Source organism: Ovis canadensis, chromosome 13 (assembly GCF_042477335.2).
Source record: "Ovis canadensis isolate MfBH-ARS-UI-01 breed Bighorn chromosome 13, ARS-UI_OviCan_v2, whole genome shotgun sequence".
Classification (NCBI taxonomy): domain Eukaryota; kingdom Metazoa; phylum Chordata; class Mammalia; order Artiodactyla; family Bovidae; genus Ovis; species Ovis canadensis.
The window spans coordinates 78,452,329-78,465,419 of NC_091257.1; the positions used below are offsets into that span (position 1 = coordinate 78,452,329).

Sequence of the window (13,091 nt, forward strand, 5' to 3'; positions counted from 1 at the left end):
AGGGTTTCAGCAGTTGTGTTGTACAGGCTTAGTTACTCTGCAGCATGTAGAATCTTCCTGGACCATGAATCGAACCTGTGTCCCCTGCATTGGCAGCTGAATTCTTAACCACAGTTTATAGTTTTCAGTGGACATTTGAGTTTCTTACATTTTGAGGCAGCATCATAGGTCCCCCAACACTGCTCCCACGTCTTGAGATTTGCTGGAATTCTCGGGACTTGGCATATTGTTGTGCCCAGAGCTGAGATTTAATACAGAAAGGATACACAACTGGATCAGAAAGGTGAGATGCAGTCAGGATCTGGAAGAATCCATGTGTAGGCTTCCTTTTTCCCCTGCATGAGTGGTCAGAGAGAGTTCACTCTTCACCCATCTGTGAAGATAACAGCAGCATATGTATGATGTTTCTACCCAAGGAACCCCATTAAACACGCGGTGCCTGGGCAAATAGGCACTCTGTACAGCATGTATAAAATTCCAGACTCCTAGAAGGAAAGTGAGTGTTTAGCATAAATCAGAGCTTGTAAAAATAGTACTGTCATCCATTGAGGGATGGTGTTTTTGTTTCTTTGTTTGGGGTGAGGGAGGGGTCTGTTTATTGGTCAGATTTTAGAGTACCATAGAAAAGTTTCTGACTCTAGACTAATAAAATTTACCTTAAATGTCAAAACGAGTTTGAACATAATTGGAAGCAAAGTAGACATCAGAATTTGTCTGATGCCATTTCCAGCAGCAAATTACTTTAAGTAGGATCTGCTTAATTTCAAGAGTAAAAGGAAAAAATGACAGCTCATTTGCATGTGCATGCACACACACAACGAATTTTTTTCTAGCTATGAGCTATGAAAATATGCTTTTTTGTTTGTTTGTTTGGAGTCTCTATCTCAAGGAGAGCAGAGAAGACTTCAAGAGAAAGCATCTTGAGGACACAGTGGAGTGGTTTGCTAGTCCTCGACAGTGAAAGTGTTAGTTGCTCAGTCATGTCTGAATTTGCGAATCCATGAACTGTAGCCTGCCAAGCTCCTCTGTCCATGGGATTCTCCAGGCAAGAATACTGGCCTAGGGTGCCATTCCCTTCTCTAGGGGATCTTCATGACCCAGGGATCAAAACTAGGTCTCCTGAATTGCGGGTAGATTCTTTACCATCTGAGACAAATGTAGATATAGCTAATTGTCTGTTTTAAATGGTTGTGCTTGGGTTAAAGTTTCGTTTTTTTTCTCTTTCAGATTTTTTAATTGTTTGATCATGAGGTGGTAAGATACACATAGCACAAAATTTACCACCTTAACTATGTTTTTCATCTTAACCATTTCTAAGCGCATAGTTCACTGGTATTAAATGTACTCGTTGTTGTGCAACATCAGCCACCGTCTGCCTTCAGCGCTCGTTTTATCTTTTGGAACTGTGACTTGTGCCATTAAGCAATGGTTCCGCGTTTCCTTCTTTCCTCAGCTCTGTCAGCCATCATTCTACTTGACCACTCTAGGTACCTCATATTAGTGAAATCACAGTATTTATCTTTTTGTGGCTGGCTTATTTGACTTATATAATACTGTCAAGGTTCACCCTTAGTCTAGAGTCATGTTGTAGCATGTCTTACAATTTTCCCCCTTTTTAAAGGTGAGTTAATACTTCATTATACACACACTCACACACATACACACTATGTTTTGCTTACGCAGTCATCCATTGATGAATACTTGAGATGCTTTCACTTTTTCAGTTATGGAAAGTTTTGTATCAGTGTAGGAAATTATAAGTTCCTAGACACCAGTCAGTGCCCCAACCTTGCAAGCAGGCCTTCCTAAGGTTAGCTGTTGTTGACCAACTATATTGTCTATTCTGTACAGAGGCCATTGTAAATAATGAGCATTTTTATGTATAGTACATGTATGCAAGCATTGCACTGAACAATGGAATTGTGATTTCATAGGGTATACATGTATATAAATTTAGTATATAAGGCCAAATTGTTTTTCCAAGTTCATGCCAGTTTATATGCTCACGTATTAAGATTTTCATTGAGATCAACATCTTGGCACTTCCCTGGTGGCTCAGTGGTAAAGAATCCACCTGCCCAGTGCAGGAGAGTGAGATTCAGTCCCTGATCTGGGAAGAACCCACATACTGCAGAGCAGTTAAGCCCATGTGTCACAACTGTTGTGCATATGCCTTGGAGCCTGGGAGCCACAATGTGGCTCAGCACGTGGAGCCCACGTGCCACAGCAGCTGAAGCTGGTACATCCTAGGGCCTGTGCTCCACAAGAGAAGCCACTGCAATGAGAAGCCTGTGTACTGCAACCAGAGAGTAGCCCCCACTTGCTGCAACCGGAGAAAAGCCCGCCCAGCAACGGAGATCCAGAACAGCCAAAACTAGATAGATAAATAAAAATAAGTAAGCTTATTTTTAAAAAAAGATCAGCATTTTATGCAGACACAGACAAATGGATTTGTGGACACAGCAGGGGAAGAAGAGGGTGGGGCAAATTTAATAGCATCTAAATACATATGTTACCATGTGTAAAATAGATAGCTAGTGGGCAATTGCTGTGTAACACAGGGTGTTCAGCCTGGTGCTCTGTGTAAACCTAGAGGAATAGGATGGCGGGGGTGGGGAGAGAGCCTCAAGGGGTAGAGGATATATATCTATTTATGGCTGACTCACATTGCCGTGCATTAGAAACCAACACAAGATTGTAATGCAGTTATCCTCTAATTAAAATAGATTTTTAAAAAGATGAGCGTCTTAGTCCTTTTAAGCTCTTAGAATATTAAAGAGTAGGTGGCTTATAAACAACAAATATTCATTTCTCACACCTCTCAAGGTTGGTAAGTTCAAGATCAAAGTTCAGCGTATTAGGTGTCTGGTGAGAGCCTACTTCCTGGTTCATAGATGGTCTCACTGTGTCCTCACAGGGCGGAGGGGTCAAGAGAGCTTTCTCAGATCTTTTTTATAAGAGCTCTAATGCCATTCATTAGGGTTCTGTCCTCCTGACCTAGTCATCTTCCAAAGGCTGTGCTTCCAAGTATTGGAAATGAAGTTTCAATGTAGAAATTTTGAGGGCTTACAGAAACATGTAATCTATAGTAATTGGTATTGAAACTATATTTGGAGACAAGTGTTTGTTAAATTTAATATCTGTTTGTTGTTTAAAAATGCACACTTAGCAGGAATTTTCTTAATCTGATGACAGTTGTATGTATAAACCAAAAACCTTCAGCAGACCTGTGCTTAATGGTGAAATTTCAAAAGCTTTCCCTCAGATAATATGAACCAGATAGAAAGTCTATTCTCTGTAAACCTGAACATTATAGCCTAGTAAATAAGATATAAGGATTGGAGAAAGATAACAAAACTCATTATTTGTAAATAAAATGATTGTCTTATGCATATTACATTTGAGCTTAACAATCAGTTCTTTTTCCTGTCTTTTTTTTCCTTTTTCCCTTTTCTTTTTCTTTTTTTCTACCCTCTTGGTGAAAACTTTGTCTAATTTGGTAGAAAATTAACACCTTTAGATTATTATATTTCCCCAATCCGTGAAAGCCTTTTTTGATCTTCTGTTTATGTAGGGAATGGTTAAGATTTGGCAAGCGTATATAAATGCACAGTCATTCCATGTGGAGAAAGCTTGCTTGCAAAGTCAGAAAAGGTCACATAGGTAGCACAGCCAGAGTTTAGTTTACCTGTGTGTTGGTATTTCTGTTGTGTAAGAGGTAAGGTCCTGGTTGGCCCTAACTATACCAGGAAGCAAGGGTGGCAGTTTCCACTGCAAGGTAAAGATAAATGTTTTCTACTCTGTTTCTACTCTTCTGGAAGGTAGTTTATGCCTTAAACTAGACAATTCTTTTGACTTTCCAGTATTTCTCCTTGACATTCATCCTAAGAAAATGATAACCAATGTGCACTAACAGTATTTATAAGGCAAAAAAAAAAAATTGAACCAGCTAAATGTTCTATAAATGCCTGAGTAAATGACAGTACCTCAGTTTAATGGAATATGGTTTGGTCATGTCCAGTCTGATTCAGAGATGTAACAAAAAGGTGTGTGTAAATCACTCTAGTCAAGTCCAACTCTTTGCGAGTTGAAAGGAATTCCATGGAATTCTCCAGGAAAGAACACTGGAGTAGGTTGTCATTCCCTTCTCCAAGGGATCTTCCCAACCCAGGGATCAAACCCAGGTCTCCCACATTGCAGGCAGATTCTTTACCATCTGAGCCACCAGGGAAGCTCCAACAGAAAGGTATACTTCTTCCTATTCCTCCTGAAAAATACAGCCAGAAAAAAAAAATGAACAGTTACATAAAGCAAAATTAAGACTCTTGAAGATAGAAGAAAGCAGATTGGCTAGTGACCTTGAGACCCAAGGAAACACATAGCAGTGAGTTCCCTTGGTTTTATGCTTTCATCATGTATCCTGGACTGTGGTCTGGAGAAATCAGTAACAAGGAAATGCAAATGAGCACAGACAAAAGCAAACCAAAAACCACCACCACAACAAACCCACCTCTTTCTAGCCAAAGGACTAGAAGAGGATCATCCAAGTAAGGCAGAAAACTTTTAGACAAAAATCACTCTATTGTAGTTGACCAGCTCAGGAAAAAAAATAATACTGTACTACCTTCCCTCTCCCATAAGAGACCTAGTGGGGAGTCTGAGCTCCCATCACTGCCCATCAATAAGGAACCCCTCCTTCCTCTTCAGATCAACAGAGGTTGAGTGGGAAACTTGGGATTTTACTGCAGCTGGCAGGTTCAGAGATTCTCCTGTTCTCAACGGCACAGTGATGGAGGATGCCTCAAAAACAGAATATGTAGATAAAATATGGAGTCTTAGAACCCAAAACATCCAGTATACTGCAGAAAGTCGCTTATACCAAGACATGACCATCTTGAGTGTAAAGAGAAAATGTAACCAAGAGACATCAGTCAAGATGACCCAGATATTTGAAATACGTGTCTGGGGTTTTGAGTCAGCCATCATAAAAATGCTTCAGTGAGCAATTACACAAATGAAATACAAAGGTCTCAGCAAAGACATAGAAGGTATAATAAAGTAGAACTAAATGCAAATTGGAGAACTGACAAATACAATAACAAAATTATAAAAACTCAGTGATGGACTCAACAATAGACTGGAAAGAATCAATAAACTTGAAGCTAGAGCACTTGAAAAAACTACCCAGTCTGTACAACATAGAGAAGTTAGAAAAAAACATGAACAGAACCTTAGGGACTTGAAAGAGATCTGAGTCATAGTAGGAGGAAAGAAAGAATGTGGGGCTAAAATAAAGGCTGAAAATATAACAAAAGACCTGTGTCTATAGATTCAACAGCTGAGCAGACCTCAAACAAGACATCACATCTGAGGAATTCCCTGGTGGTCCAGTGGTTAGGACTCCATGCTGTCACTGCTGAGCACCCTGGTTCAGTTCCTGGTTGGGAAACTGGAATACCCCACAAGCTGCATGTCCTATTCTTTGTGCCCCATGGACTAGCCTGCCGGGCTACTCTGTCCATGGAATTCTCCAGGCAAGAATACTGGGGTGGGTTGCCATTTCCTTCTCCAGGGGATCTTCCTGACCCAGGGATTAAACGTGAGTCTCACGTATTGCAAGCAGATTCTTTACTGTCTGAGCTACCGGGGAGGCCCCTTCTCTTATACTTAATTTTTATTCCCTGATTGTCAGTAGATTTGGTTGCATTATATGCCTGTCATTTACAAAATCAGGCATTCGGGTTTAAAAGGAATTTTTTTATATGAAATGGGATAAGCTATTCAAACATTTTCATTTAACCTGGTTAAATTTGATATATTCTTTTTTCTAAAGAAATATTTTAGTTTTTGCTCAATATTATATGCTGTGTTTGGAAAATCAAACATAATTTCACATCTAGAAATAACTACTGTTGTAATTTTCCTTCCAGATACTTAAATATTATATAAATGTATGTGTATTATTTTCAAAAACATGTTATTGGAATATACTTCTATGTTACTGATTTTTCACTTAGTATATTATATGTATCTTGCTTCATTTATGCATACAAATCTACCACCCTAAGTGTTCTAATGTATTATGCATTATAATAATGCATTATTAATAATAAATACATTATAATTTTTAATGCAGTTTTGTGTTGGTGGACCTATATATTTTCCATTTCTTCTTATTAAGAAGTAATACTTTGCCGATGAATAATTTGTGCGGTACATGTTGCATCTTTGAACACTTGATGATTTTATATAAATAAATCCTAAAAGTCATCATTGTTCTTTTAGGCAAGCAAGAATTCATATTAATGTTTTGTTTTTAACTTAGTATGCTGTGTTTTAAGGAATTGAAGTAAAAATAAAAATAGTTTGCGAACTTTGAAGAAAATATTTGTATTGTTATATTCCTCTTAGAGAAGCTGAGAATCCTAGTTTAAAGAAGGACTTGAAAAAATACTGGGAAAATGCTGAAAACTTCCCTGGGAATACTAAAATCTAACTAGTAGAAGTCTGCTCACTTGGAGGTACTCTGATTTGTAAACAAACCACTTGAAGAGCACCTATTTTTGTTGTTAACTTCCAGCTTAGGAAGATTTAGGGAACTGATGCTAGGAGGTAGGCAGAACCAGTGAAGAAATGAACTGAAGAAATGATGCTCCAAGTCATTAAGTTGATATCCTAGACTAATTTGGGAACTGTTCAACTGGAAACACTGTACTCTTGGTTACTTGTACCTAAGGTGACTTGTGATGAACCCCTCAAGACAGAGGACCTCAGTGCCACTCTTCATGGGAGGAATGCAGTGCCCTGTTTTGCCCAGGCTCCCAAACATCATGGGGGACTTATTAGATTTGGGACAGTTCAGAAGAAAATCAAAGAGGCTGGATTTCTTTCATAAAGGAAACAAAATCTGGTTAACTTTTGAGAGGGATCTGGGTTCACAATAGTGCTCTTGGAATTATCCTCATTATTTCACAGGGCTCAGCACTGTCAGATTTATATTAGGAGAACACTGTCCAGTTTTTGAAGTTGAACAGTGTTATTTTATCTTTTCAGAACTCAACAGTAACAATTGAAGAATTCCATTGCAAGCTCCAGGAGGCTACAAACTTTCCTCTTCGTCCTTTTGTTATTCCATTCCTCAAGGTAATTTTTATAACTACTGATTGTAAATTATCTTCAGCATTTCTTCAAAACTGCTACTGATCCCTCTTCTATGATCTACAGCAGGGCAGCTTGCCACATTTTCATATCTTTATTTTATTTGAGGCTGCTAGAGAAAATGTGAGTGCAGTTTTCAGATAAGGTTTATGTTTGGTGAGATGAGAGTTGCAAAAGCCTTGAGTTGTGGTTTATATGCAGACACTGCTGATGACACACAGAGGAGCAGGTGGGAGGTGGGGAACAAGAGTGGGGTGGGCTAGAGGTGTGTGCATGACATGATGGTTGGGTTCTTGGCAGAAGAAGTAACTGGACACTCTTTTGGTTGTGGCCAGTGGGTAAAGAGTGTGTGTTATCAGTGGAGGCTGTCAAAACAGAGGCCTTTGCAGTTAGGACTAACCCTGTGGGTAGAAGAGCATGTGGGAAGTCATTGTTTGCTTCTCTCTTCCCCTCATTTAGTCTCGTTTCTAATTACATCCTCTGAAATTAATGGTCGTCTGGAACATAGCTTTTGGGGACATTGTTTAAAATTATTGTGCATCCCTGATAGGCAAGTCTGGGTTGAATTTATATATAAAAGAAGACAATTTTATTTTGAATTAATTTCGTGCTCACAAAAAAGTTTTAAGATGGTACAGTAAAATTCAGATTCTCTGAATGTTAATATTTTATCACATCATTATTATTCTCTTCCTATTATTTTTTCCACAAATATTTTAGAATAAGCTGCAAGCATGATGCATATGAATACTTTAATTATCAAATCTAGAAATTAACATTGATACAGTATTATCTATAGATCTTGTTCATATTCACCGGATGTCCCACCAATGTCCTTTTTAACAAAATGTCCTGATTTTTGGTCCCGCATCTAATTCAGGATCACATGTTGGATTACACTGTCATGTCTCCCTTCAGTTCATTTTAATCAGGAACAGCTTCTCGGTCTCTTATGATCTGGATTTTAAAGAGTGTGTGATAGTTATTTTATAGCATATACTTCAATTTGGCTTTTTCTGATGCTGCTTTATGATTACAGCAAGGTTATGCATTTATCACTGCATGCTATCAGAAGACATAGATGTTAATTTGTCTCGTAATTGGTAATGTTGACTTTGATTAGTTGGTAAAGGTGGTATGCCACTGGTGCTATTTTTCCCTATTAAACAGTAATTTTTAAAAACAAGAGACACATAAATGCATATATATATATATTGATGAACCTGTTTGTAGAGAAGGAATGGAGGTGCACACATAGAGAACATACTTGTGGACACAGTTGAAGGGAGAGAGTGGGAAAAATGGAAAGAGTAGTGTTGATATAGGTGAGGAGTTGCTGTATAACACAGGGTACCAAGCCTAATGCTCTGATGACCTTGAATTACAGCTGATTTGAGTGGTTATATAGCAGAAACCAGCACGACATGGTAAAGCAGTTTTCTTCCAATTAAATAATAAATTTTTTAAAAAAAGTAATATTATAACTCATAAAGATGTTTTAAAACTGAACCTGTGTCTGTGACACAATTTGAATTGTATTTAATTCAATTCATTAATAATGAGGGAATCTATAAAGTGTTATAACCTGTTCAGGAGAAAAGCCAAAGAATATACATTATAGATCAGGATTGTTGCTAAGAATATGTGAACAGGGAATTCCCTGGCAGTCCAGTGGTTAGAGCTCTGCGTTTCCACACTACAGGGGGCACAGTTTTGATCCCTGGTCCAGAAATTATGATTCTGCATGCCACAAGATGTGGCCAAAATAAAAATATGCAAACGTGAAATTGGCTGCTTCTACAGTGGGGCAAGGGAAAAGTCTCTAGAACCTTTGCTGCATGTAATTTTATGCACGTTCACAGACAGCAAGTTTTTGCCTTGCCATCTAAAGGTTAAGTTGCAGTGTTATAAAGTAGGTCAAAGGCAAGCACAGTTTGGAAACTTATGACCTGTATCCAGCCCACTACATGGTTTTACCAAACGCTAGAGAGAAGGATGATTTTTACAGATGAACATTGGGATCGATTTGGTGATAGGAAATACTTACTTTCAACTCCAAATAAGCTAAAAATGTTATCCTCAGTCCATCCCTAGCAAATGAATTTCATTCTTTTTGTTAATAGTAGACTATTACCCCCCCCCAAAAAAAAAACTGAACTCAAGTTTTTTATATTTTGACTTTTGTCAATACAATATTTGTGGAAATGTAATTTCTCTCCTTTATCACAATGTGAGTACTCACATAATATCAGTTTTTGTCTCAACAAAATAAATATGCCCCTGTACCTTGTTTATTTCCTAAGAAAATGTAATAGCATCAAAAGGTTGAGTCAACTACTGAAGTACTGACTCTGGTGTTTGGGGTTTTTTAAATGAGAGCATTAGAGACACGCAAGGAAATGCACAGGTCTCCACGCACAGCCTGTGTTGGGCTCTGTTCTGATGGCATTGACGCCTTGGCCTCTCAGAGCCGTCTGGGATGCCTTTTTCAGCCTTGAAGCAGCTGTGTGAGTTCTATCTTGGTCTCTTTTCTGTATATCAGAGCCAGTAGATAATTATTTCCCCCAAGACTCCAGAATCAGAGAGATTTGGGAAATTTGTGTTAATAGGAAACAATTAGCATTTTTAAAAATTCATCAAAGGGCACATGTCACAGGCATAGAGATCTAACATTGTATATTTTCCAATTAAGTTTTTACAGTTGCTACAAGATTGAAGTTATAAAGTAGAAAACTTTAAAAGTGTTTTATATCATCAAATTCTCTATTCCTAACTCTTGTTATTTTGGAAAACAGCATGAGGTAGGTTGTTCTGGCAGCTTTTTGGCTAGCATTTGGGTTTTTGTCAATTTATTTCTGCTTTAAAACAGTCACTAATTATGGTGCTTGCTAAATTAACTGTTGGTAAAGGGATGAGTACTTGCATATATTAAACTCTCCTTTCACTTGCTCATCTGTTACCCTTGGGATAAAGACTTATTATGAGCTCAGTCTGAGTTGTTTTCAAATTTGAGGGAAAATATAATTATTTTTTAAGAAAATAAATATGGGGAAAGTACATTTTAAATATGAAGGACTTACAGTGAAGTTTAAAGGTGCACAGTGGTTTTTGTATGATTTGTCTCGTTAGAGATTTAAGTTTGGGGAGAAGGAAAAATAATCAGTACATAAATAATTATCCTTTTACAAAATAAGGTATGTGCTCAATGGAGCACCACAGTAAGAAATAGATTCTGCCCGTGGGATACCTGTGTATACTCAGATACTAAACTAGTCTAAGGCTTGTTGCCCCGTTCCTATCACTCCTGTTACTTTTTTCAAGACCCCATGTTCCGACTAAGCCAGAATAATCGCTGTTTCCAGAATTCCCTGGCAGCTCTAAGCAAGAACGGGAAGGCAAGGTTTTTGTGCTATCAGAATGTCCTAGGATTCAGAAAAGAGAGTGAAGTGAAGTCGCTAAGTCGTGTCCGACTCTTTGCAACCCCATGGACTGTAGCCTACCAGGCTCCTTGGTCCATGGGATTTTCCAGGCAAGAGTACTGGAGTGGGTTGCCATTTCCTTCTCCAGGAGATCTTCCCGACCCAGGGATCGAACCTGGGTCTCCTGCATTGTAGGAACCAGGACTTAAAATGAGAAAGGAAAGAGTGAGTGCCTCCTGCTCCCGTGTAGGCATTACTAATTCTCTAACTGGTCAAAGTCTTCAAAAATGTTTAAGTTTTGCAACTATTATGTTCAACAAACCTTTATTGAGCTTTGACTCTGTACTGGGGCCACAAAGGTAAATAAAGCACAGTTTCTTGCTTAAAGGGATTTAGATCTTGTGGGGACAGTAGACAAGTTAAAATTTAAGCTCAGTATAATGGATGTCATATGAAAATTGGACTGACAAGGAGAAAAGGGCTTTTGTTTTGTGTCACCCTGTTTGTGAAAGCCTTTGGAGGTGCTGAGCCCTGTGTGTAGGGCCCAACACTGGGAAAACTACCTTCCAGCCCCTGCCTCTTCTTTTCAAGGCCAACCTGCCTCTGCTGCAGCGAGAACTGCTGCACTGCGCTCGGGCCGCCAAGCAGACCCCATCCCAGTACCTGGCTCAGCACGAACACCTTCTGCTCAACACAAGTATTGCATCCCCTGCTGACTCTTCTGAGCTGCTCATGGAAGTGCATGGAAATGGAAAAAGGCCCAGTCCAGAGAGGTGAGCCGAGAAGAGCTGCTTTGTCCTTGATTTTCTGGAACAGCTCTGAGCTTTCCCTTTCTTGTGAAAGAAAAAGAACTGGATGACTGTGGTTATATATAGGTATGGACTCAGAATTTCTAAGGCTAGTTTTGCTTTGTCACAGCATCAGGCAGCAGAATGCTTTTCAACTCTTCAAATGATTCTGTACACCCCTGATGATAAATTCTGCTCTCAAGTATTCTGTGGGTCCACTGCTCCAAAACCATAGAAAATATAATCTGTTTAAGGCATTTTTTTCTGATGTGAAGTCTTATAAACATGTAATCACTTTACTTTGAAAATTGAAATTATATTAATTTATCCTGGAAATTCATGTATGAATAACACTATTTTCTATTGTTTGTTCAGGAAGCAACATTTTAATAACAGTGGAAAATTTGCTACAATTGAAGAAAATGACTAAAAATCCTACCAAATCACAAGTATATTAATTATGTGAGCCTTTTTCCTCCTGTGTGGAGAATTGTCTCTTTCCAATACTGACCTCCACAGTAGCAAATTTGACATTGAACAGCATTTCTAAACATAGTTGAACCCATAATCTTTGATAGTCCTGTCAAGTAAGAAAATGTGTTATCTCCTTAATTTCTCCTTTGCTTCATTAGGTTGAGACGTTTCTGCTTGGTGTGGATGGGTTTGACCTCTCCTCTTATGCTAGGATAAATCAGTGGTTGCCTTCATCTGCCTAGCCCCTGAAGACATTTCAGTTCATGCTTCATCTCAGACTGTTTCTTAACATCTTCCTGTTTGTGAAAATGCACAATACATAGCCCACAGTAGCTGCCCGGGAAGTGTTTGCACCAACACTTGCTGACAGGTTCAGACATGTACTTGCCCATTCTTCTACAGGCGGGAAGAAAGCAGTTTTGAAAGAGACGCAGTTGCTCCTGAGCCTCCTACCAAGAGAGTGTGTACCATTAGCCCTGCTCCCCGGCACAGTCCTGCCCTCACTGTGCCCCTCATGAATCCTGGGGGCCAGTTCCATCCTACTCCTCCGCCTCTTCAGCACTACACCTTAGAAGATATCGCAACTTCCCACCTATATCGTGAGCCCAGCAAGATGATAGAACATCGAGAAGTTCGTGATAGACACCACAATCTTAGTAAGTGGCATAAGCAGCACAGGAATGATTTAAATTCAGATTGAATTCGTGGTTTTCTTTCCTTCTTAGTGATAAAGCAAAATACTGTCATCATTGCTTTTTTCCCACTGATAAAACAATATCATACATGAAAAGAATGTTAGAATTATAGTATTCTCATTTGAAATTGATCTCAATTCATACTTTGTTTCTATTATCATTATAGGGTGGAAGTGGGCTAAACATATTTTAGGAGATATGCAGTGAAAAGCATTTAAAAATAAAGGTATTATTTATTCTGATATAGTTCAGAAAAGAAATGGAGAATGGCAAAGTGAGATAAACTTACTCACATTTAGGAAATCTGGGTGAAGGGTATATGAGAATTCTTTATTCTTGCAACATTTCTATAAGTCTGAGTTTATTTCAGAGTGAAATGTTTTAGAAGTTAAGCAACAAAGATGTAAAACATGGTAAAAGGTGCAGAGACATTTAGGTCAGAGGTGGGGCATACCGGAAATTAAATCTTGATTCTGCATTATAACTAGCTGTGTGATCTGATGCAAGTTGTGTAGGCTTTCTGTGCCTCAGCTTGCTCATTTCTAAAACGGAAAGAA

General features: G+C 38.6%; 1 protein-coding gene across 6 annotated transcripts in view; it reads left to right on the plus strand.

Moving 5' to 3' along the window:
- The window catches only part of CBFA2T2 (CBFA2/RUNX1 partner transcriptional co-repressor 2), a 137,557-nt gene that overhangs the window by 103,912 nt on the left and 20,554 nt on the right, over positions 1-13,091 (plus strand). For all 6 annotated transcript variants that reach the window (XM_069546925.1, XM_069546924.1, XM_069546927.1 and 3 more), the window contains exons 4-6: positions 7,054-7,143; positions 11,169-11,350; positions 12,242-12,495. In XM_069546925.1, the coding sequence (XP_069403026.1) occupies positions 7,054-7,143; positions 11,169-11,350; positions 12,242-12,495 (526 nt within the window). The remainder of the gene's footprint in view (positions 1-7,053; positions 7,144-11,168; positions 11,351-12,241; positions 12,496-13,091) is intronic.